At 39.4% G+C, this 27,084-nt stretch overlaps 1 protein-coding gene and 1 pseudogene across 1 annotated transcript; both read left to right on the top strand.

Annotated features, from left to right (window-relative positions):
* Positions 1-27,084, top strand: PPP1R2 (protein phosphatase 1 regulatory inhibitor subunit 2). Its single transcript, XM_003807639.5, has 6 exons — positions 1-442; positions 13,442-13,549; positions 18,444-18,521; positions 19,555-19,649; positions 24,142-24,309; positions 26,390-27,084. The coding sequence occupies exons 1-6, from the start codon at positions 321-323 to the stop codon at positions 26,434-26,436; spliced, it is 618 nt and encodes a 205-aa protein (XP_003807687.1). The 5' UTR covers positions 1-320; the 3' UTR covers positions 26,437-27,084.
* LOC112439476 (U6atac minor spliceosomal RNA) lies at positions 20,120-20,254 on the top strand (annotated as a pseudogene).

The following is a 27,084-nucleotide window of genomic DNA, read 5'->3' as shown; positions in this document are numbered from 1 at the left end:
GAGAGGGCGGGTCCGCTTGGCTTCGGCGTCGGCGTCGCTCCTGCCCTGGAGCTCTAGGCCGGCGTCTCTCCGCGAGCCGCGGGTCAAGTGCCAGCGGCTAAGGGTGCGCGAGTAGCCGCCACCCGTTCGGCGTTGGCTCTGGCGTCGCGGTCGTTGTGTCGTGACAACCGCTGCGGTAGCCGTTTCCGAGGCAGAAGGTGCGGCCGCTTTAGCCCTGAGCGGGATCTGCGGCTGCCTGCGAGTCTCTGCTGTGCCGACCCTTCTCTTCGCGGACCCCACGCCAAGCAGCCACCCTGAGCCGACAGCCGGAGCGCCCGGCAATGGCGGCCTCGACGGCCTCGCACCGGCCCATCAAGGGGATCTTGAAGAACAAGACCTCTACGACTTCCTCTATGGTGGCGTCGGCCGAACAGCCCCGCGGGAATGTCGACGAGGAGCTGAGGTGAGCGCTGGGAGGGACGGCCTGGGAGCCCCTCCTTCCCGCCGGGCCCGTTACCTACCCAGACCCCAGGCGCCGGCGGGCGGCGTGGATGCGGCTCGGGTGCCGCTCGAGTCTCTTCTCCTGCCCGGCTAGCCGCGGGTGGGAGCGATCTTTAAGAAGGCTGGGCGATGACGTTTATCATGTTCCTTTTTTTTTTTTTTTTAAGCATTTGGGCATATATAATATTTTTAAACATCATCTTTGAACTTTCTGTAATCGGGAACATCAAAGAATGAAATTGAAGCTTCAGATCTTCGACTGTTAAGCTTTTACTATTTCTTAACCTCATCTCTGAGGTATCTAAAATTCTTCGATAATTACAGTGTATTTTCTTGCTTTGGGAACCCTTTTAGATCTAGTCTCAAGCTAATAGGCGATCCGTCAAAGAAGAGACCATTTCCCCCATTAGCATTGTGCCACACTGTATTTCTGCATCTGCAACCAGAGTTTTGGGTGCTTTCTAGTTTTTGTTCCTGTTCAGAGATAGATCTAAGCTCAAAACAGTTCAAAGAGGAGCAACTTGAAATGACCCAGTGATAATTTAGTTGCTCTTGCATACGCTAAAGATACACATGTAAAAAGTTGTTGACCTGAGCATTGTATGTAATAATTATAATATAATTGGAAACGACCGGAAGTCCATTAGTAAGAGCTGGTGAAATATTAATTACGGTACGTTTGTATAATGGAACAATATACTAGCCTTTAAAAAAAGAAAGGTAGGCGTTTATGCACGGAGAAAATGTTGCAGTACAGTATCTGTAGTGGGTTAGAAGTGCACGGGGGCTTGGGCGTTGCAAGATACTAAAAATAGAAGGACTCTACTTTCTGAAAATAAGGCTTGAGAAAAGTTACCATTGAAATTGGTAGTCAGAAGCTAAAATGAGGATGTTTGTGAAATCTCAGAATATAGGAACCTAGGGCATTCCTGGATAAAGGATCTTATTTGGGACCATAAAAGGAACTACTGCTTGGTGGTGGTAAATTTTAGGGATTTGTGTTACCTTGAAGGAAATATTGAGTAGGTTCACAGGTTAGAATCGTGGCCTTTTGGGGCTGGAAAGGACCTTAGTTTTTGTCTAGCAACTCCCACGCTCATGGATGCTTGAATCTTACATTCTCTCACACACAATTTTCCAACTTCTTTGGGCTAAGCCACGTTAAATGGAGTGCTGGGGGAGTGTGATGTATAGGTCATGGAATTAAGAAGACAAAATTTCACCAGAACATAACTGAAGCAGGAGAACCAAGTTAGTTAAAAGATAAGTAACATCCAGGCGTGGTGGCTCACGCCTGTAATCTCAGCACTTGGAGAGGCCAAGGTGGGAGGATTGCTTGATCCTGGGAGTTTGAGACCAGCCTGGGCAACATAATGAGACCTCATCTCTTAAAAAAAAAAAAATGAAAGAAAAGGAATTAAAAGATAAGTAACGTAACTACAGAAGGCTCAAATGTAGCTTCAGGGTTTTCAGCAGCAGGAATGTGGTCCTTACTGGCATTTATGTTATTTAGCTGTTCTCCAGTGTGAGTTTCTTTTGGTCCATTTACCAAGTGAGTTACTCTTTATCTCTGCTTCTTTAGTTTCTCTTTATTCTTAACTTGGATCTGCTGTAATTTCCCGTGGTCCCAATCTATGGATTGGCCTCTTTCTTTCTGTAATTGGTTGGGATTTACATTCAGGTCTTTCTGCCTCAAAAGCCACTATACTAGACTGACTCAACTGCATAGGGCTGCCTCTTCTGTAGTATCTGTGGCAGGGTAGATTCACTTAAAAGGGACTGACCTGTCGAGTTAGAGTTACAGTCCTGTCTTTAAAGAGAACTATCAAACCCTAATTCATTGAAGTTCATGATGTTTGGTTCCAAGTGGTAAAAAGGATGGGTTTTTTAATGATCCTTGTTATGTGACTGTAAAGCAAATAAACTAATTCTACTAGTAATACAATATAGTCTTAGTCTGTTTTCTGTTGGTCATAACAGAAAGTCTGAATGATAATTTATAAGAAACTGAATTTATTTCTTACGGTTCTGGAGGCTTGGAAGTCCAGGGTCTTAAGGGTGCATCTGGTGAGAGCGTTTTTGCTGGTGGGGACTCTGTGGAGTTCCAAGGTGGTGCAGGGCATCACATGGCAAGGAAGCTGAGCGTGCCAGCTCAGGTCTCTCTTCCTCTTCTTATAAAGCCACCAGAACCACTCACTTGATAACCCATTAATCCGTGAATAGATTAATCCATTCATCAGAGCAGAGCCCTCATGACCGAGCCACCTTTTAAAAGCTGTGCCTCTCCACACTGCCACATTGGAGATCAAGTTTCAACGTGAGTTTCAGAGAGGACAAACGTTCAAACCATACCAAATATACATTATTATTTGTCACAAGTCCTGCAAACAGCATCATTAACTTTATGAGATCCTCTTTGAACAGAAACAATAAATATACAGTTGGCCCCCTCCACAAATTCAGCCACCAAATAGCCCTTTACACTTGGGAGCCATTTTACACACCAGATTCACCAACAAAAATGCAGGAAAGGACCCTAAATAGGCCACGAAAAGGACACTTGTTTACAGTACAAGAGCTGAAACAAGAAAGCAGAGCGTCGCCTTGTTTGACCCCATCTGGGAACATGCTACCTCGGCTGTGAACGTGTGCACTGGGCAACTCAGAATCTGCCCTGCTCTGTGGCTGTCTGTGAGAAACTGCTAACGGACCTCAAATGCTAGTTTTGGGATTACACATTTTAGCAAGTAGGTAAACTTGCAAAGAAAGAATCAGAGAATAATGAGAATGAACCCTGCCTTTTATCGGTGTCTTCGTCGTGTAAAATGCGATGATAGTTTGACTCCTACCCATCCCCCAGTTGTGAGAGGATGTTATTTTACGTAAATATTACCAAGGAATTTTTAAAAATAGAATTCAAACATACTTCAGATATATGTCTGTAATTCCTATATGTATGTACTACTATCATTAGATAATTCTCAAAACTCAATGTCCACTTAAAGTGAGGTTTATATAAAGCCATATTCAGATAGTCTAGCATTTCTATTTTTTTATCCAATTGTCAGGACCGATCAAACCATCATTGAGGGGGGTTTTATTTTTTTAGGTGACTCAGTGCTGTTATTTTCTTATTGTTTATACTTTGCATTAGTGCTTACGTCTTTTTTTGTTTGTTTTTGAGACAAGATCTCACTCTGCCACCTGGGCTGGAGTACGGTGGCACGATCACAGTGCACTGCAGCCTGCATCTCCTGCGCTCAAACGATTGTCCCACCTCAGGCCACCACACCCAGCTAATTTTTGTATTTTTTGTAGAGATGGGGTTTTAGTATATTGCTCAGGCTGGTCTCAAACTCCTGGGCTCAAGCGATCTGCCTGCCTCCCAGAGTACTGGGATTACAGGTGAGAGCCACCAGCCCCACCAGTACTTATGTCTTTAATGAGTGGTTTCTACAGGTACCATTTGTCAGATACCAGTTTTTGAGGGTTAAATTAAAACTGGATAGAATCCATAAATCCACATAACTAAGTATAGATAAATCTCAGTACATTGCACCACAGCATTCAGCTGTTTTAAACACCACTGTCATCTTCGATCATTGTGGACTTCCCATTCTTTCAGGATACCTTGAATATAGGGCACAACTTATGGAGGTCTAATTTAGCAGGCCTAGTGAGTACATATGTGTATCTTAATGAAAAGAAGACACTGTTGATTCTAAGATGTACTATCCAGGAAGAAAAAATACTGCCAGCTATGATTATAAGATGCCATCCTTTTAAGACATGTTATTTTTCAGAGATGTGAAAATGTAAAAAATGTGTTTTGGGAATTATTGAAAATATGACAGTAAATATTGCTAAAGCCTATCATTTGAGAAGGATTATAGTTTAGTGGTTAATCTGCCGCCAGATTGCCTGGGTTTGAATCTTGTCTGCTGCTTATTAGCAAACTTTATTAGTTGTGATTTTCAGTGAATTATTCATTATATCTATGCCTTAGTTTAAATATTAAATGAATTAATAAATGTAAAGTGCTTAACCCAGTGCCTTACCCTCAAGTGTTAGTCTTACTGTAATAGAAATAAATATAGAAATTCATTTTTTCCATATCTCAGCAGGGTTTTTACACAGTCTGCTTTGGAGTTCACTATTCTGTTCAATTCAAATTCTATAGTAGTCTTAGATAATGCAGGCAAATTCTGCTTGAAAAAATTATGCCTTCATTTCCTTTGATATAATTTAAGATATAAACAAGCTTCAACTTTGTGTTTTTCTGCCTATAAAGGGATGTGGAATATTATAGTCAGAGGTTTACTGAGTAAAATAAAAAGTTTGTTTTCTAAAAGTTACTTTTTGCTTACTTGTAATTGCTTTTATTGTTAAGTCTTACTTTAATTGTTCAGTAACGATATCAGGCTTCGAAGTCTTATATTGTGTCAATCTATATAAGTTGAATCTTCATTTAAAGAAAGAACCATTTCTTGAAATGTGCAATTAAAGTTAAATCACCTTGAAGCAAAATCTTGCTTCCCATTCCAGACACAGTCACAACTTATCAAATGAGCAAGTCACAAGCAACAAGAAGTTCCAGTAGGTCTTCTTAAGGTGGCACCGTATGAGCTAACAAAGTAAAAGTGAGAAGCGGTGACGTTTTCAGCACCAGATTTAGGCTGTAGGAAAACCAGTCACCCAAGAGGGTGGGGGAAAACTGAAACCAGCAGGTGCTTTCACCATCATGGCAGATCTGCCATGTAAATGGTGGTGCCCCTATTTTTGTCTGCAGGGATACTGACCTCAAAGGAGGTCATACAGTTCATGATGGTACTGGGGTTAAGCTCAGGCTCACTCCTTGGGTTTTGTTATTCCACAGCTAATGTTAATTCTGCCATCACTTTAGAGATGCCGAGTTTCACATCCAGTGTCCCCTGCGGACAGCTTCTTCTACTTCACTAACTTTCGAAGATTTCCTAGCATTTTTGGAGTCTGTTTTGTAATACCCTTATTTAAATGCTTGTTTTTGCAAGCTATTGTTGTCTTTTTTTGGATCTGAATAATTGTACTAATTTTTTTTTCTGTTAGTGTTCTGTTGAGAAAACAAGTTGAGTGAGACTTTGAATATTTAGAACTTAAAATTTCATTTACAGAAGAAAGTAAACTAAATGGCAAACAAACTGGGAAAAATTGAAGTTATATAAAATGTGGTTTATATGAATCTAAAGAGCTCAAATTTATGGGAAGATTTCTGATAGGCAAAGGACGTAAACATAATTCACACGAGGAAATTAGGCAAAGAAACAACAGTTTTAAAATACTGTTTTATACCTGCTGAAATGGAAACACACACACACACACACACACACACACACAATACCTAATCCTAGCAATGGTTTGGTAATTTACTGGGGACATTACAAACAGTCCTCTTTTTAAAAAAAAAAATCTATATGGCAACATGGAGTGAACTATAAAGTTCTTAATAAACTTTAATTCAGACTCTTACACTAGCAAATTTTCTTTAAAACAGCATTGAATAGCATGTATACAAATATGTTCATGTCTGCCTTATTTTAAATAGGAAAACTTATTTAGGTTATCAATCTAAATGAATCTTATACAGTCATTAAGAAGGTAAAAAGAAAACACAAGCAACTTATACTACATATACTTAAAACATATATCAGCATATGTATTGTATATATACTGTATGTACTGTTTTATATGTATAGTTATATATATTTTTATATGTTTTGATAGCTTATACATATTTATATGTATTATACAAAGGGAAGAATATGCTGAAATCAAAATTATGAATGGCTTAGGGTGCTGGGATTGTGATTATTAAATTTTATTTTTAATTTCAAGAAAACTTAATTTCTGCTTGTGTTCTGTAGTTCTTTTTCTTCAATCCTTATCTTGCAAAAAATATTTACAGGATGTGGCGTTCTTTCTTTCCCATTAGAGATACTTTTTAAACTCCAGAGGTCTTTCCTCATTCTTTTTTTTATCCTAAGCAACGATGATCAGTTGTCGTTGTTGTCTTTTTTTTTTTTTTTTTTTTTTTTTGAGACGGAGTTTCGCTCTTGTCGCCCAGGCTGGAGCACAATGGTGCAATCTCAGCTCACGGCAACCTTTGCCTCCTGGGTGCAAGCGATTCTCCAGCCTCAGCCCCCTGAGTAGCTGGGATTACAGGCATGCGCCACCAAGCATGGCTAATTTTTGTATTTTAGTAGAGACAGGGCTTCATCATGTTGGCCGGGCTGGTCTTGAACTCCTAACTTCAGGTGATCTGCCCACCTCCTAAATTGTCATTTTTAATTCAATATTGTTAACATCACTTAGGAAGTAACTTGTTTTACTTTGAGATTAGCAGGCACCCCCAAACAACATTATTAATATGTGTTTATTTTTAAAATATTTTATTACAGTGTAATATACATACAGAAAAGCATATTAAATATAAATTTAAAGTGTCAGAAATTATTACTAAAGCACACACTGGCTGGGTGCGGTGTCTCACACCTATAATCCCAGCACTTTTTTTTTTTTTTAAAGACAGGGTCTCCCTATGTTGCCCAGGTTGATCTCAAACTCCTGGGCTCAAGTGATCCTCCCGCTTTGGCCTCCCAAAGTGTTGGGATTTATAGGCATGAGCCACTGTGCCCAGCCCCCCAAAATTTAACTACTAGTAGCCCCCTGTTGACTGAAAGCCTTACAGGTAACATAAACAATTGATTAACTACATGTTTTGTATGTTACAAGTATTATGTTACTACGTTCTTATAATACAGTAAGCTAGAGAAAAGAAAATGTTAAAATCGTAAGGAAGGGGATCATCATAAAGATCTTTATCCTGGTGGTCTTTCACATTGAGCAGGCTGAGGAGGAGGAGGGGTTGGTCTCACTGTCTTGGGTGGTAAAGGCGATAGAAGGAGAGGCAGGCTCACTTGATGTAACTTTACGAAAATACATCATAATTTATGCCTAACTTTTGTGCTTTTTCATTTCTCTTAAGATGCTTCTACGTGGTACTAATAATCTTCCTTCTACTGTTTAGTTTCAGTGTCCATATCATAAAAGGGTCCATGTTGTAAAATAAGTCAAGCGGTCTCAAATAGAACTCTTTGTCAGATTGTCTAATGTCAATTTGATTCCTGGCTTTGCTTCTTCTACATATTCTTCTGTATCCTCTGGCACTGATTCAGAAGCACTCATCTCTACCAAGTCATCTTCTGTTAATTCCTCTGGTGTGATGTCTATTAGCTCTTGAATTTCAGGATCCATATCTTGAAACCCTTCACCCCCACCAAATAATCCACAATCTCATTAGTTCCTTGATTGGCACTGTCGTAAATCCCGTGAAGTCATGCGTAACATCTGAATACAGTTTTCTCCAGCAGGAATTCATTGTTTCAGACTTGACAGCTTTCTTAGCTTTTTCTGTAACAACAATGGCATACACAGTGGTGAAACCCTTCCAGACTTTCATGATGTTCTCCATGAGGGTTGACAGTCTTTTCCATAGAGCAAGGATCCCCACACCCCAGGCCACGTGGCAGGTGCCTGAGCTCCACCTCCTGTCAGATCAGTGGTGGCATTAGATTCTCATAGGAGTGTGAACCCTATTGTGAACTGTGCATGCGCGGGCTCTAGGTTGCCCACTCCTTATGAGAGTCTAATGCCTGATGATCTGAGGTGGAACAGTTTCATCCTGAAACCTTCCCACCCGACCCCACACCATGCAAAAATTGTCTTTCACGAAACCGGTCACTGGTACCAAAAAGGTTGGGGACCACTGCATAGAGTACCATGGGTACTGAATCTTAAAGGTCCTCTGTGACCCCCTGATCTAGAAGTTAAATTGGAGATGTTGTGTTTGAGGACGAGTAAACCACCTTGACACCTTTATAGGGTTGAACTCATAGGGTTCATAGGTGGCCAAAGAGAGACATTGTCCAGAATCAAAACAACTTTAAAATGTACTTTACTGCCAGGCACGTGGCTTGAGCCTGCAGCCCTAGCTGCTCAGGTGGCTGACACAGTCACATCACTTAAGCCCAGGAGTTCGAGGCTGCAGTGAGCTATGATTGTGCCACTGCACTCCAGCCTGGGTGATGGAGTAATGCCCTGTCTCTCTTTTTTTTTTTAAAGCAGTTCTGTATTGGCAAGGTACTTCCTTACCCTGGGGACAGAACATGGACGGAACCAAGAGGGTTCTCGTTGTCCAGACCTTCTACAACCACAAGACTGGCAGCTGGTGTTTATCTTTTCCCTTCAAGGCTCCGGGGTTAGCAGCTTTATAGTTAAGGACAGTTCCGATCATAAACCCTACTGCATTGGCACAAGACAGTAGAGTTAGCCTGTCCCTTCCTGCCTTAAATCCTGATGATTGCTACTCTTTTCTTACAAATAAATGTCCTTTGTGGCATTTTTTTCCCCAGAATCGGGCACTTTTATTCTCATTAAAAACCTGTACAGGCAGATCAGATATCCTTTCTCCTTAATAATTTTTTCTTTTTCTGGACAGTCTCACTTTGCCACCCAGGCTGGATTACAGTGGCTCGATTGCAGATGGCTCACTGCAGCCTTGACCTCCTGGGCTCAGGTGATCCTCCCACTTCAGGCCACCCCCAAGTAGCTGGGACTGCAGGTGTGTGTGCGCCATCATGCCTGGCTAATTTTAAAACTTTTTTGTAGAGATAGTGTCTCACTATGGTTGCCCAAGCTGTTCTCAAACTCCTGGGCTCAAGAGATCCTCCTGCCTCAGCCTCCCAAAGTGTGGGATTACAGGTGTGAGCCATTGCACCTGGCCCTTTCTCATTAGTGATTTTCTTAATGGCCTCTGGGAACTCGTCTGCAGCCTGTTGGTTGGCAGAAGCTGCTTCTCTGTTATCTTGTAATTTTAAAGCCAAACCTCTTTCTAAAATTATCAAACCATTGTTTGCTCGCATTAAATTCTCCAACTTTAGATTCTTCACCTTCTTTTTGCTTTAAGTTATCATATAGTGCCATCGTTTTTTCTCAAATCATATTAGAGTCTATAGTCTTGTGCAATCCTGCACTCACATATAAGATGCATCGGCAATACAAAAGGCATTTCACAAAATATGCAAGGTTTTCATGCTGGTATCGCTACTGCAGTGACAGCTTTGTGAATTTCCTTTTATTTGATTTTATTTTTACAATGGTCTTTATGGTGGATTCATGTGTAAATGACGGGCAGCCGCAGTTGCAGAGCTCCATCTAAGGTACTCATCAAGCGTTCAACTTTTTCTTGTAATGTCACAACTTTGCTTCTTGGGAACGCTTCCAGCATCTCTAGTGGCATTTTGTATGAGTCCCATGGTGTTACTCAAGGTTTTCAGTATTGCACTAAATAGGATAAAAAATACTCAAAAACCAAGACAGATCACTTTTTATTGCAACAGGCAATTTACTGGAGCAACAAACTACTCACACTGAAACAACTAGCATCATAGAGCTTTTTTTTTTTTTTTTTTTTTTCCCTAAGGCAGAGTCTTACTCTGTTGCCCAGGCTGGAGTGCAGTGGCATGATCTCAGCTCACTGCAACCCCTGCCTCCCGGGTTCAAGTGATTCTTCTGCGTCAGCCTCCTGAGTAGCTAGGACTACAAGCGCAAGCCACCATGCCTAATTTTTTTGTATTTTTGGTAGAGACGGGGTTTCACCATGTTGGCTAGGCTGGTCTTGAGCGCCTAACCTCAAGTGATCCACCCGCCTCAGCCTCCCAAAGTGCTGGGATTACAGACGTGCCTGGCCGCATCATAGAGCATTTTAAGCAAACTTGCAACACTTGAGGAGACTGCAGTAGCAACAAGAGATAGCTGTGAAACTGTGACATAGAATAGTATGTACTGTAGTGAATTTTATGCAGTTATGATCCAACTGCAGATCCAACACCATGTGTTGTATGTGCATGTTTTGACAAATTTTAACGTTACATTTTAACTAGGCTTGTGAATATTTTATGGTAGTAAATGATAAAGTAGACTATTCTCTACGTATAATGCACCTATGACATAACTAACTTTTAAGGTTTTTTTAAATATTTCTGGACTATGTGGTTTATCTGAGTTTCTTCAAATTGTCACAAGCCTCCAAAAAAATTTCCAGTAGATTTGTTGAAAAAAAATCCGCGTATAAGTGGACCCACACAGTTCAAACTCATAATATTCAAGGGTCAACTATAAATAGAGTCCAAGAGAAGATTTTTTTTGGCTTCTCTATAGTAAAGGGTAACTGAAACTTGAACCTTCAGTGTCTGTCTCCTGGTTAAATTTGTTTTTTGTTTTCTGCCACAAGCTCAACTATGTGATAGGCAGAAGCCTAGGCATCTAAAGACATCGGTATTGTTAAAGCAAGCTCTGTTTACCCAGTCTAGTTCAGTCCCAGAAGAGTGTGATGAGTTCCCTTAAAAATTACACAGTCCCACTCCTGGCAGGTGACTTTTTTCAAATACTAAGGACATATTAATTTGATTATGGCCAGGTGTGGTGGTGGCTCATACCTGTAATTCCAGCACTTTGGGAGGCTGAGGCAGGGGAATTGCTTGAGGCCAGGAGTTTGATACCAGCCTGACAACATAGCAAGACTCCACCTGTAAAAAAAAAAAAAAAAAAAAGAAGAAAAGAAAAAGAAAAATTAGCTGGGCATGGTGGTGCGTACCTGTGGTCCCACCTAGTCCGGAGGCTGAGGCAGGAGGATCACTTGAGTCCAGGAGTTCGAGACTGCAGTGAACTATGATCATGCCACTTTACTCTAGCCTGGGGTGACAGAGACCCAGTCTCTTAAAAAAAGAGAGACATTCAGACACATGCTACAATATGAATGAACCTTGAAGACATTATGCTTAGTGAGATACGCCAGTCACAAAAGGACAAATACTTCATGATTTCGCTTCTGCGAGGTACCTAGAGTGGTCACATTTCTAGAGATAGAAGTAGAATGGTGGTTGCCAGGTCTAGGGGCTGGGGAGAGTGGGGAGTTAGTACTTAATGAGTACAGTTTCAGCTGGGGAAGATGAAAAAGTTCTGGAGATGAATGGTGGTGATGCTTGCACAATGATGTGATGTTCTTAATGCCATAGAATTGTACACTTCGTAATGGCTAGTGCTTACTTCAGGAGGACATGCACTAAAATTGGAATGATACAGGGAAGATTAACCAAAAAACAAAAAGGTTAAAATGGTGAATTTTATGTATGTTTTACCACAGTTTTAAAAAATGAAGAAAAAAAGTGCTTAGTCCGAAATGGGGACACTGTGGGTATATTAGGGTAGAAAGCAAAAGAATATGAAGTCACCTGCAAGAGCAGGCCTGTATAATTTTTAAGGTAACTCATCAAACCATTTTGAGAGTATGGAAAAGGGAATATGTTATTAAAATGTTGAGTGTGTTATTCTTAAAGGGTATTTCAGGATCTGGGAAATTGAAAATACCTGCAGTAAAACCTTAACAATTTAGACCAAATGTGGAAAGGATTATTTAAATCAGTGTAACATTTACATTGATTCTTTTTAAGGCAGGGTTTTCCAAGTACATACTAAGTAACAAACTATATGTAACAAAATAATGTTGGCTTGTAGAAAGGTCTTTGAGGTCTTTTTTAAGGAGTATGTAAGCATTTAAAATGAAAGCATTTAATTATCCAGCACCTTAATAGTTGTGCAAATACTTCATTGCATGAAATTTAACAGATGTTTCTAAAGTACTTATAGGCCAGGCACGGTGGCTCACTCCTGGAATCCCAGCAGTTTGGGAGGCCCAGGCAGGCAGATCACGTAAGGTCAGGAGTTCAAGACCAGCCTGGCCAACATGGTGAAACCCCGTCTCTACCAAAAATACAAAAATTAGCCAGGTGTGGTGGCGGGCACCTTTAATCCCAGCTACTCAGGAGGCTGAGGCAGGAGAATCGCTTGAACCCAGGAGGCAGAGGTTGCAGTGAGCCGAGATCGTGCCATTGCACTCCAGCCTGGGCGACAAGAGCAAAACTCTGTCTCAAAAAACAAAAATAATGGCCCGGCCTGGTGGCTCACACCTGTAATCCCAGCACTTTGGGAGGCCAAGGCAGGCAGATCACGAGATCAGGAGTTCAAGACCAGCCTGGCCAACATGGTGAAACCCTGTCTCTCCTAAAAATACAAAAATTAGCTGGGCGTGGTGGTGCGCGCCTGTCATCCCAGCTACTCGGGAGGCTGAGACAGGGGAAGCGCATGAACCGGGAAGGTGGAAGTTGCAGTGAGCAGAGATGGCGCCACTGTACTCCAGCCTGGGCAACAGAGTGAGACTCCGTCTCAAAACAAAACAAAAATAATAAAGTACTTAGAGAGAATGTCTATTGCTCTTCAAGGAGGTTTGAATACACCATTTCTGAGCAAACCTTTATTTTTCTAGATTAGAAATAAACAGAGCTGTAATTTATTTGCAATCTAATGATTTAGTGGTATCTGAGTTTGATGAGGTTTTCTCTATAGTTTTATGCTTTGAATCTTTATGTTCTGAGTGTTAACAGATATCCAGAAAGAAATTATGCCAAGGAAGTACTCCTGTTGTGTTTTTTACCGAACAGTTACTGATGTATAGATCAAAAATGCCTACTGACTTCAGCGAATGTATAGATTTTGACTTGCATTATTTTATAGGCCAAATGAAGACTAAGCATGTCATAGTATGGTAATGTTTTGAATGCCTGATATAGATACTAAATATTGTGTTTTTAATATGTGGGCACTAGGTGTTCTGTATTTACTGACATTTTATTGTAGTTACTTAATGGTTTTTACCCTGAGTCAGCTTCTATTCTAAGAAAGTATATGTGAAAATAGAGGTTGGCCATCAAATAGAAGTTGAAATGTTAAATTTGGACATTTGTGAATTTTGATATTCAGGTTTGTCTTTTTCTGCATTGGGAAAAACGTTTTTTCTTTTTAATTTTAGCAAAAAATCCCAGAAGTGGGATGAAATGAACATCTTGGCGACGTATCATCCAGCAGACAAAGACTATGGTTTAATGAAAATAGATGAACCAAGCACTCCTTACCATAGGTAATGTTACGTAGACGTCATTCCTCTTGTGACTTACTTCCATTTTGCATTTCATATGAACGTCTGGATAACAGCCTATTTGAATTTGTTTTATTGTGGATTTGTTACTGGAGCACTAGTGAAGTCAGTAACCTAACTGCAATTTGTTTAGTAATGGTTTAAGTGATGTGTAAGTTTAAAATTAAGAAAGCCGTTTTGTACATTATAATGATAGTAGTAAATGTTTATTTGTTGCACCTCAGTGGTTGCTAGCTACTAATGGTGCATATATTAGTTTTAACTTCCATGAAAGGAAGATGAGATATGGGCTTGTTTGCTTCCCAAGTAGAAATCTGGGGTTTACTCAGTCTCTTTGCAGAGAAGCATAACTGCATGGATGGTAACCCACTGAAAGATAGGTGTCATTATTACTGTTTATGTCTTCATTTTTTAACTTAATGTAATATTGTTGTTCAGATCATTACATGTAATTTTTGACAATTTCAAGTCTCAGAATTTCCTAAATGAATTGTGAAATTACATTACGCAGCAGTAACCAGTATGAAGACAAAAATAATGCAAGAAGCATTATGAGAAGATGAGGATTCTAAATAAGTATAGATACCTAATTAAGATAATACCTTGGGCCGGGCACTGTGGCTCACGCCTGTAATCCCAGCACCTTGGGAGGCCAAAGTGGGCGGATCACCTGAGGTGAGGTGTTCAAGACCAGCCCGGCCAACATGGTGAAACCCCATCTCTACTAAAAAAAAAAAAAAATACAAAAATTAGCCAGGCATGGTGGCGGGCACCTGTAATCCCAGCTACTCGGGAGGCTGAGGCAGGAGAATTGCTTGAACCCGGGAGACGGAGGTTGCTGTAAGCCAGGATCGCACCATTGCACTCCAGCCTGGGCGACAAGAGCAAAACTCTGTCTCAAAAAAAAGAAAAAAGATAATACCTTGGCTGGGCATGGTGACTCTTGCCTGTACTCCCAGCACTTTGAGATTACAGAGGCAGAGGTGGGAGTATTGCTTCAGGCCAGGAGATCAAAACCAGCCTAAGCAACATAGTAAGACTCTTTTCTACAAAAAAAAAAAAAAAAAAAAAAGTTATGCCCTACCTACCTTGTATTGAAAAAAATAAAAGATTTCCAAGATTAAAATATTTTGTCATTGAATTAAGACAGCATAAATCCAAAAGTTACCATTAAAATAGAGGTAACTGCTGTTTCCATTTGTTCTGTAGTGAAAGAAGAGTTAAGAACTACTGTATTTTAAGTCAGTGGGTGAAAACTTTGGAAGATAATTTGAAATAACCTGTTACTAACAAAAACAGTAAAAATAAAAAACTTGAAGATATTAAAGACTGTGATGAGCATAAAAAGAAATGAAATAGGTACAGATGCTGAAACTCAATACTGATGAAATTTGAGTGAAGAAATACACAGTTTTTTGTGGTATATATGTATGTACCATGGAATATATATAAAAAGGAACAAAATAATGGCATTCACAGCAACCTGGATGGAGTTGGAGACCATTACTCTAAGTGAAGTAACCCAGGAATGGAAAACCAGACCTTGTATGTTCTCACTTATAAGCGGGAGCTAAGCAAAGGCATAAGAATGATACAGTGGACTTTGGGGATGGGAGGGGTGAGAGGGGGTTGAGGGATAAAAGACTACACATTGGGTGCCGTGTACACTGCTCGGGTGATGGGTGCACCAAAATCTCAGAAATCACCACTGAAGAACTTACCCGTGTAACCAAACACCACTTGTTTCCCAAAAACCTATTGAAGTAAAAATAAATTGAGGGGAAGAAAAACAATAAAATTACAATTAGTTAAAAAAAAATACGCATGTTAAAAAGAGGTTTATATTCTTATTTTTCTCCTAAATTGCAGGTATATACTTTAAAAATCTTTAAAAAAAAAAAAGATACAAGATCTGGCTATGTTGCCCAGTGCAGTGGCTATTAACAGGCACAGTTATAGCACACTACAGCCTGCAACTCCCGACTCAAGTGATCCTCCCTCCTCCGCCTCCCAGGTAGCTGACTATGGGCACACATCACCGTGCCCAACTTCTAAAATGTATATTAAAACCTTTATTGTACCAGAATCCAAAATCAGAGTGTACTTTCTTTTTACTAAATGTAGTGGCCATCCGTCACTCACTTGTGTTAGTTGGGGATAAGTATCCTAGGAGAATTAAGATCAGACATGATTTAAAAAAATAGTTGAGGCCAGGTGCAGTGGCTCAATGCCTGTAATCTCAGCACTTTGGGAGCCTGAAGCAGAAGGATCGCTTAGCCTCCCAAAGAATGCTGTTTTTTATTTTTTATTTTTTATTTTTTTGAGACAGAGTCTCACTCTGTCACCCGGGCTGGAGAGCGGTGGCATGATCTCAGCTCGCTGCAAGCTCCATGTCTCAGGTTCAAGAGATTCTCGTGCCTCAGCCTCCCAAGTAGCTGGGATTACAGGCACCCACTACCACGCCCGGCTAGTTTTTGTATTTTTAGTATTGACAGGGTTTCACCGTGTTGGCCAAGCTGATCTCAAACTCCTGACCTCAAGTGATCCACCCACCTCAGCCTCCCAAAGTGTGGGATTACAGGCATGAGCCACCACGCCCTTCCCCAAAGAACTCTTGCCCAGGAGTTCAAGACCAACCTGGGCAACAGAGTGAGACTCTATCTCCACAAAAAAAATTAAAACAAATTAGACTAAGCACAGCAGCTCACGCCTGTAATCCCAGCACTTTGGGAGCCTGAGGCGGGTGGATCACCTAAGGTCAGGAGTTCAAGACCAGCCTAGCCAACATGGTGAAACCCTGTCTCTACTGAAAATACATAAAAATTCCCAGATGTGGTGGTGGGCGCCTGTAACCCCAGCTACTCGGGAGGCTGAGGCAGGAGAATCACTTGAACCTGGGAGGCAGAGGTTGCAGTGAGCTGAGATCACGCCATTGCACTCCAGCCTGGGCAACCAGAGCGAAACTCTGTCTCAAATAAAAAAAGTAAAATTATGCAGAGGTGGTGGTGTGTGCTTGTAGTCCCAGCTAGCTAGGAGGCTGAGGCAGGAGGACTGTCTGAGCCCTGGAGGTTGTAGCTGCAATTAGCCATGATCACATCATTGCACTCCAGCCTGGATGACAGAGGGAGACCTTATCTCTAAAGAAAAAGAAAAAAAATTTCAGAATAGCTATGGCCATTATTTTTTGACTGTTTATAAATATAATTTGAATGGTAGATATTTGCCATTCAAATAACCAGAAAAGTTATTTGGTCCCTAAGTAATTGAGGCTATGTGTATGCAGAGATACCTGTGTCCTGCTTTTATCAGTTCACTGCTCAGTTTTATCATTTCTTTCCATGACTTTCTTTTTTCTTTTTGAGAGTTTCATTTGGCCAGCCATGGTAGCTCACCCTTGTAATCCCAGCACTTTAGGAGGCTGAGGTGGGAGGATTGCTTGAGCTCAGGAATTGGAGATGAGCCTGGGCAACATAGAGAGACCCCGTCTCTACAAAAAATAAAAAGAATTAAGCCAGGAATGGTAGCACATGCCTGTAGTCCCAGCTACACAAGAGGCTTAGGTGGGAGTATCACTTGAGCCTGGGAAATTGAGGCTGTAGTGAGCCGTGATGGTGCCACTGTACTCCTGGGTGACAGAATGAGACCCTGTCTCAAAAAAAAAAAAAAAGTTTTATTTAAGTGAAGATGCTTTTTATAGAAACATCATGTCTTATTATCTAAGAATCTCACAGTTAGTGTACAAGAAGTTATTGCTTTTGTATACATGTACATATATAAACATAATTCAGTAAATTTTACGACTAGAATTTTCTATAGAACAATTCTATAAATTAACAAAATGTTTATTTTACCTTACTTTGCTTGATTAAACTCAATAACATAGATCAATTTCAACTTCCCTTAGAAAAAAGAGCGTCATCTAAACTATAGACTTACTTGTCACCTTAATTAACCAGGAAATGTATAAACTGGCAGTATTTTATAAATAGCTGAGTTCTGCTTTATATACTTTGCAGTGGCTTAAGAATTAAAGTTGCCCATTTTTGCATTGAAGTGGGGAGCAAATTTTTCATTAGAGGGTAGAGTGAGAAAGCTAAATCACTTGTAAACTTCCAAAATTAGATCTTTGGGATCGAATTTTGTTACTTTACTCAGTCTTGTGTCTGCGTAGATCTTTTGTCTCTATCTTAAGATTGATGTAGAAATACATGTTCTAAAACCAGACAGTGATTTACTTTGCATTACTTGTTCCTTCCCACTGGATGGAATAATTGGAACTTTGTAGTATTTTTTTTTCCAGATCATTTACGTTTTCAGTACAGTTATTCCTCATTATCCATGGAGGTTTCAGGACCTCCCTCAGATACCGAAATCCTCAGACACTCAAGTCTCTGATATAAAATGGCATTGTAGATGTATATAATTATGCACATCCTCCTGTATGTGTTAAATCATCTCTGTGTTAGTTATATTACCTAATAAAATGTAAATACTGTGCAAATAGTTGTTACACACTGTATCATTTAGGGAATAATGATAAGAAAAAAGTCTACATGTTTAGTACAGAGGAAATTTTTCTTTTCTCTGGCTGTTTTCAATCCACGGTTGAATTCATGGATGTGGATCCTGTGGATATGGCAGGCAGACTGTATTTATGTTTTTTTTTTTAATCATTTGGAGTCTTTTCTTGATTGGGTGCTGTACTTTTAAGTATTTGTATTGAATAGGAACTATATAAAGTTAAACCTCAAAGATATCAACAGAGCTATAAATATATTGATATGTTAAGTAGGTTGATGGAATTGTTTTTCTCCCTTGTTTTTGTGGCTGAAAATGTATGTTTCAGGTATTAATTACAATGTGCTTGTCATACTAGTATGATGGGGGATGATGAAGATGCCTGTAGTGACACCGAGACCACTGAAGCCATGGCGCCAGACATCTTAGCCAGGAAGTAAGTACTAATGACTGGAGTACATTTTCACTTAGGCTGTTTATAATTGTGCAGAGTTAAAAGCATTCTACGTTGCTTTCCCTGTATAAGCGGAAAGAAAAGGCTGTTTATCAACATTTTTTATGCCGACTTTTTTTTCCTTTTTTTCCCCTTTTTTCACCTTCTGAGTCACCAACTTTTATAGTCTTGTCTCTTGATTAAAATCAAGGTATGTAGGTGGCAGGAAGACCAGCGTACCTGCACTTGGGATACTGAAATGTGTCACTTCCCTGTGGGGGGTTTTATTTGTTTTTTGAGACAGAGTCTCGCTCTGTCATTCAAGGTGGAGTGCAGTGGTGTGATCTCAACTCACTGCAACCTCCACCTCCCAAGTTCAAGCAATTCTCGTGCCTCAGCCTCCCCAGTAGTAGCTGGGATTACAGGCCCATGCCACCAAGCCTGGCTAATTTTTGTATTTTTAGTAGAGACAGTGTTTTGCCATATTGGCCAGGCTGGTCTTGAACTCTTGACCTCAAGAGATCCGCTGGTTTCAGCCTCCTAAAGTTCTGGGATTACAGGGGTGAACCACCGCGCCTGGCCCCTGCTTCCTGTTTTTAAAGGTAGCAGTGAGAAAGGCAAAAATAATTCATAAAAGCACTCTTCCTTTGCTACTTACTGATTTCTAGCACCCATTCCACTGTTCTTGTCTATGCCCATTTCTACTCTTTTTATTCTTTTTTTTTTTTTTTTTTTGAGACAAGGCCTTGTTCTATCACTCAGGATGGAGTGCAGAGGCGCAATCAAAGCTCATTGCAACCTCAAACTCCTGGGTTTAACTAGTGCTCCCACCTCGGCCTTCCAAATAGCTAGGACCACAGGCGTGTACCACCATGCCCAGCACATTTCTGCTCTCTTGCCTTTTATTTTCCTCATCAGGTTATAGCTAGCACATTAATGATCTTCAGATGTTTTTGTAAGAATCAACAGTTGAATAAGGCGCTTAAATAATATCAAAACATCACTGTTAATTTCTTTGTACATGATTGTTGCATAGATTAGCTGCTGCTGAAGGCTTGGAGCCAAAGTATCGGATTCAGGAACAAGAAAGCAGTGGAGAGGAGGATAGTGACCTCTCACCTGAAGAACGAGGTAGTTTATTTCCTTTACTGCTTTCATCATGATGCTAGTAATTTTTGCTAAGATAAATCCATTATTTGGAAGATGAGCAAATGGTTTTCATTTTGGGGACACACAGGGGAGGAGAATGAAAGCAACATCTTTATAATTCAGATACTACTTGTGTGTTTTGTTGTGTAATAGTTTTTTACCCCTGATTTCAGGAATATGGGGAAGTATTACCATCTTTAAAGTAATTATAAGTATTATTTTCTTTGTACTTTTTAGTGCAGAGTAGATACTCAGTAAATACTTTTTAAATTAATGCGTTTCAAGTCATTGAGCGTTTGGACGGTCTTAAAGTGGGTAGCTGAAAGAGCTAATTTCCCAGTTGCTTATGCTTTTTGTCTTGTTGGACAGTGGTGCAACTTAACAAATGAACCAAGATGATCAGATGCAGAGTGAAGGTCTTTATTAGGTCCCATCAATCAAAAGGAGCAGTAGTGTCACAGGAAGGGAGATGGAGACAGCCCTCCCCTTCACAGGGATGGAAGAGGGTCTCGTAGGCCATTCAGCACATACACATTTAAGGCATTGCTGCCTGCTCATGCTTTCTGTTTCCACAAGTAAAAGTGGTTACCCATGGAGGCTGGGAGAAAAGGAGTATGTCTTATCTTATTGCATTTTATACTTTTTGATTCATGTGAATATATAATCTTCTCAGGAGTTAAAAAATTGTGTATAGTTTATTTGCAACTATTTTTAAAGGAAAATTCAAGCTTGTGGGTAGAGGGGAAAGATATAAGAAAAGCACATACTCACAAAAAAGAGGAAGAAGGAAAATACGGTAGAAACCTACTTGAAGTGTTGTGGCGTAGGGACTACCTCCTGTACCGTGAAGAAGCTGAGAAACTTTAGAACGAAGGATCTTTGTCGTGTAGCTGCTAAGATATCATTTACTAGTCTTTCCTATCATCTTCAGAATATAGCCTGTTCAACAGAGCTCTGATGGGCTGAGCCTAATATTTGTACGAGAGAAATTTTACATGTAGCATATTCTCAAGTTGTATTGTATCTCAACTTTCAGTGACTTTCCATTTATTTTCCCAAAATATACCCCAAAAGATCCTTGAAAAGTATTTCAAATAGAAATAGTTTCTGGAGTTTGTTTCCTCATTACTCTCTAAAAACATGATCTGTTGAGAATAAGGAATTTTTTGTTAATGTCAGTTTTAATTGAGGGATGTTTTTCTCAAGTTGTGATTTCATGAGTCAACCAGCAGGGGGAGCCATTTGACTAATTATAATTTCATTAATTCATTTTCCACTGGTGGGGTTATTACTGAATTATATAGATGTTACGTGGCTGAAAAATTGTTGTCTATTGACAGTAGATAGCTTAGGGAGAAAAATTGTAACTCACAGCATAGCAATTAAGATTATTGTCTAAGGAGACAGACAAACCTAAGTTTGTGCTCCAGGTATGCCACTTGGCTAATTTGCATAATTTCTTCGAGCCTCCGTTTTCTCATTTCTAAATTGGCAGCTGTAAAAATATTTTGGTGACTACTAAATGAGTTAAAGCATTTAAAGCACTTATCACTGATCTTGGCATATTGTGAGCACTCACTAAATACTAACTTTTAACAACTTAATCAAGATATTCCCCCATAAAAAGTAAAAGTAGGTATAAAAAGAATAATTCACTTGTGTTCATATAAATAGTCTGCCTTAACCTTTTTAAATGTTAGTTATGACTTATTAAGAATCATGATGGCCGGGTTTGGTGGCTTATGCCTGTAATCCCAGCACTTTGGGAGGCTGAGACAGGAGGATCTCTTGAGGCCAGGAGTTTGAGACCAGCCTGGCCAACATGGCGAAACCCCATCTCTACTAAAAATACAAAAATTAGCCAGGCGTGATGGTGGGCGCCTCTAATCCCAGCTACTCGGGAGGCTGGGGCACAAGAATTGCTTGAACCTGGGAGGTGGAGGTTGCAGTGAGCCGGTATCATGCCACTGCACTCCAGGCTGGGTGACAGAGTGAGACTTTGTCTTTAAAAAAATAAATAAATACATAAATAATCATGATGCACAGTTTCAAAAACACTGGCTCATATTGAGAAAATAATAGAACAAATGCACAATATATTTTATATATATAGTCTTAAAAACATTGAAAATTGCTGATATACCTTCACAAAATAAAAACAAACCAAAAGAAACATTGAAAACCTGAAGGAAATCAGAAATCTTTAACCAAAAATAGGGAATTAAATTATGACTCAACAACTTGTAACGATTTTAAAATTACATAAATCATTATGGCAGAATGTTTACTGTATGTTCATATACTTTATTGTCTAAACTGGGTAATTATTACAGTTCTTTTTTTTTTTTTTTTTGAGACAGAGTCCTGCTCTGTCGCCCAGGCTGGAGTGCAGTGGCGCGATCTCCGCTCACTGCAACCTCCACCTCCCAGGTTCAAGTGATTCTCCTGCCTCAGCCTCCTGAGTAGCTGGGATTACAGACACGTGCCACCACGCCCAGCTAATTTTTTGTATTTTCAGTAGAGACGGGGTTTCACCATGTTAGCCAGGATGTTCTCAAACTCCTGACCTCATGATCCGCCCTCCTCGGCCTCCCAAAGTGCTGGGATTACAGGCGTGAGCACTGCGCCCGGACTTTAGTATAAGTTTTAAAAATATAAGTATAGATGTTGATAAAAGCTTAGGGAATTAAGAAAGTACTGGCCAGGTGCGGTGTCTTACACCTGTAATCCCAGTGCTTTGGGAGGCCGAGGCAGGTGGATCACTTGAGGTCAGTAGTTCAAGACCAGCCTGACCTGCATGGTGAAACCCCGTCTCTAGTAAAAATCAAAGAAAGAGAAAGTACTTTGGAGGCCAGGTGTGGTGGCACGCATCTGTAGTTCCAGTTACTTGGGAGGCTGAGGTAGGAGGACTGCTTGAGCCCAGAAGTTGGAAGCCAGCCTGGGCAACAGTGAGATCTCATCTCTAAAAATTAAAATTTAAAAAAAAGAAGAAAGTACTGTAAATACCCTTATTGAGAGATGTCTCTGCTTTTTAAAAAGTAAATAAATAAATTTTTGAGCTACGGTCTCGCTTGTCAACCCAGGCTGGAGTGCAGTGGCATAGTCGCGGCTCACTGCAGTTTCAGCCTTCTAAGCTTAGCCAGTCCTCCCATCTCAGCCTTCCCAGTAGCTGGGACCACAGTCGTGTACTACCACACCCAGGTAATTTTTTGAAATTTTTTTGTAGAAATAGGTTCTTGCCATGTTGCCCAGGCTGGTCTTGAACTCCTGGGATTACAGGCATGAGCCCCAGCATCCGGCCTCTGTGCATTTTTGACATTGAAATATTTTGATGAAATTTTTAATAAAACAATGGTGAAGCCAGGCGCAGTGGCTCATGCCTGTAATCCCAGCACTTTTGGAGGCCAAGGCAGGCGGATCACCTGAGGTCAGGAGTTGGAGACCAACCTGGCCAACATGATGAAACCCCGTCTCTACTAAAACTACAAAAATTAGCCAGGAGTGGTAGCACATGCCTGTGATCCCAACTACTCGGGAGACTGAGGCAGGAGAATCCCTTAAACCTAGGAGGCTAAGGTTGCCTTGAGCCAAGATTGCACATTGCACTCCAGCCTGGGCAATCAGAGTGAAACTCCATCTTGAAAAAAAGAAAAAATAAAACAACGGTGAATGATTTTAATGCTGTTCATTGGTAAAATAGCTGGCAATTTTATATTGGCCCCCCCTTTTCTGTTGTTTTTTTTTTTTAATTTTCTGATCTAAGGAAGTTAAAAACCTTAAAATTATGTATTCATAAATAGTTGCTCTAATGTGATCAGTTGTGTTGCTGCCAGCTTTATGTTTCTATGGTGAAGACTAAAATGAAATATTTTGGAGTCACTTCACCATTACTTTATAATAGGTTTTTCTTAAAATTACTCTGAAAATGAGGTTACGTTTTTAGCCAACAATGTCTTAAATCATGGCAGTTTCTTAACAGGTAATAATTGTTTTAAAGGATTTTTTCTTAATTATAAAAATAGAAAATAATAAAATATTAAAACTATTTCATTGTTCCTTGACTCAGAATTAAACACTGTTAATTGCTGAGTCTTATTTTTCTCTGTGTGTGTGTATGTGACAGGCATTGTACATAATATAGTATATGGTGTTGTAACTCGCTTTTTTGTCACCATTTAACTCTTTCTGGATAATTTTCCCATAGCTTTAATCTTTCTTCACAAATATAATTTCTAATGGCTGGATATATTCTTGTTCTTCCATTGAGATGAATGCCAGATAGTAAATAGTTTAAATTTTGCAGGCCCAGTGGTCTCTATTACGAACTACTCAACTCTGCCATTGAACACAAAAGCAGCCTTAAGCATGACAAAAACAAATGAGCATCACTGTTTCAATAAAATTTTATTTATAAAACAGGCATGGGCCAATCCTTGAGCTCAAACTTCCTAAGTTTACATTTTGCATCTTATAGAAAAAAAGCGACAATTTGAAATGAAAAGGAAGCTTCACTACAATGAAGGACTCAATATCAAACTAGCCAGACAATTAATTTCAAAAGACCTACATGATGATGATGAAGATGAAGAAATGTTAGAGACTGCAGATGGAGAAAGCATGAATACGGAAGAATCAAATCAAGGTTAGATGTTTGGAAAATGTCACTGAGACTTTTGTAATGGTCTGTGCCTAAGATAATGTACTTTATTTTGCTTTAAACTGGTGAAAAAACAGAAAATTTTGCTGAGATTTGCTTTATTAAACCAAATGTTTCTAAAGTTTTAACCCCCATGGCCAATTTCAGAATAATGAAGTTTTTATACCCAGAGTTGATTTGATTTTAGACCATATGTTTTATTATATGGCTTTCTTATGGTTTACTTGCCTTTAGGCAAGGATGTTTGTCTTCATATTAAGCTATTTTTTGTTTTGAATATTTTAGGTCATGTTGTATTTGTCATAACGATCTAAAGTTTAAAATTTTTAAATGAAACTTTTTTTTTTTTTTGAGACAGAGTCTCGCTCTGTCACCCAGGCTGGAGTGCAGTGGCGTGATCTCGGCTCACTGCAAGCTCCGCCTCCTGGGTTCCCGCCATTCTCCTGCTTCAGCCTCCCGAGTAGCTGGGATTACAGGTGCCCGCCACCACGCCTGGCTGATTTTTTGTATTTTTAGTAGAGATGGGGTTTCACCATGTTAGCCATGGTCTCAATCTCCTGACCTTGTGATCCGCCCGCCTTGGCCTCCCAAAGTGCTGGGATTACAGGCGTGAGCCACCGTGCCCAGCCTGAAACATGTTTTTAGTATGGAAGATTTGGTTTTACATCCCTTTAGATACAAAGTATGTCATATCTTTCCAATACGGATTCTTTTGACTGTTGGATTGACAAGTTATTTAACTGTTTTTGTTTTTATTTTTTTTTTAAGTCTTAGACACCCAGCCCCTGCAGCCTAGCAACTCCTGATCTGTCATAGGAAATAGGTTTTATTTATTTTTTATGAACTGTTACTCTGGTATTTAATGAAGTGAATCTTCTGCACCACTAATGGAGATTTTTTGTGCCCACCACCTACTCCTTGTACTTACAAACTTTATACTTTTCAGTGGAGGCGTAACTGATGTTATTTGTGGTGCCCAGAATGGTTAAGTCTTAGGAAATTAAATAATTATTATATTACCATTTTGGTAAGCATAGTATTAAATATGAATAATTCTATGATACAGCCTGATGAGTCGCTGTCTCATAGTGTCAGGATTACAGTACTTTTTGTTATTCCGTAATATGCTTCAACCTTTTCGTCTATTTCATATAGCCTTTCATTTCCATTATATATCCCATAGTCTGTTTAACTTATATTTAACTTGAGCAAACTTCATCTTACATAGTAGCTGTGGCATGTTTTTATTATCCATTTTTATTTTTATTTTATTTTTTGTTATAGAGGCAGCGTTTTTTGTTTGTTTGTTTGTTTGTTTTAACGCCATTTCTTTTGAAAAATAACTATGGCATTTTGTCCGTCTCTGCTTATAAGATATTACATCTCACACATTTAGTACATAAATATATTTTTTGTTTAAGTTTAATGGAGGATTAAAATTTTGTATTAGCTCAGTGCCTGATTTTTCTTCACTGGAGATGAAGTACACCTTGCAAAGGAGTATATCCTGCTTAGCATTATAAAACCCACAAGAATAGGATAAGACTTAGGGAAATAAGTACCTTATTTATCCCCTACCCTTTTTGGGCCCTTAACATTTTACCAGCTTTTCAGATCTCTAAGTTCTATAGAACCCATTAGTTTTTGGACGGTGTCAGTCTCCTCCCTTCCCCCTTTCCTCCCCCATTGACACAATTCATTGGAGAAAAATGACATGTTTGGACTCTTAGGTGATATTTTATAGCTTTGAGGTAATAAATATGTATCTTTTTATAGCTCTGGATATTGGAGTTGTCGTAAACTCTTACCTTTCCACCTGTGACTTACAGAAATGTTCAATCTGAAACCTGTTTGTTTTATCAGCAAGTAGACACTTCTGTTCTTTAGACTATTTAGGGGAGTGTATAGATTCTTCAATTTCAGTCTAAATCAGCCTACATGAAATATACCTTATTTGTTTTTAAAATTTTTATATTTGCTTGTCATGCATGCTAATAGAAGGGAACTTTAGCCAGGGTTGACAATATGTAACAAATTATGTTGACTTTTTCTTTTATCTTTGCAGGATCTACTCCAAGTGACCAACAGCAAAACAAATTACGAAGTTCATAGACGAGATTTGTTCAACACTGCAATTGTTTGTTAGATGTAAACCCTGTGACTATAGTACGTTGCTTCTTGTTCTTCACAATTCATGACTTAAGTACCAAAATGCATACCAGTTATTATATATTGCCAAGAATTAAATGATAAACTTAGAGACTGATTAGACTGAAAATGCCTAATCGATATATATATTCTTGTGCCTAGTACTTTACCACAAATACAGTGTAATATCATCAGTCCAAAACTGCATTACTTTTGTAAAAACACTGGTTAATTTGTATAAGATATTATAGAGCTTTTTATGCTTTAGAAGTTAAACAATATCTTTGGGGGGGAACTAATTTATTTTCATCACTTGAAATGTGGTAGCTCTTACAAAGTTTATTGATTTGATTTTTTTAAAAATCAAAAGCCAATTGAACAACAGGATATATAGACTGATAAATATTCAGGCTGAATAGTATTTTAACACTTGTCTTCAACTTGATTTGTCTGTTTAATTGAAAAGAATTATAAGAGTTACTGTTGCATTTTCTGACCTACTATTTTTAAAATTCCTGTTGAGTTTCTTTGTGTTTACAGGGAAAGGACTGAACTTTTTCTCATCAAAACTAGCTTTTTTCCCCACAAATAAATTATCAGGTTAAACTTTCA

Source organism: Pan paniscus, chromosome 2 (assembly GCF_029289425.2).
Source record: "Pan paniscus chromosome 2, NHGRI_mPanPan1-v2.0_pri, whole genome shotgun sequence".
NCBI lineage: Eukaryota > Metazoa > Chordata > Mammalia > Primates > Hominidae > Pan > Pan paniscus.
This window is presented reverse-complemented; position numbering and strand designations above follow the sequence as displayed.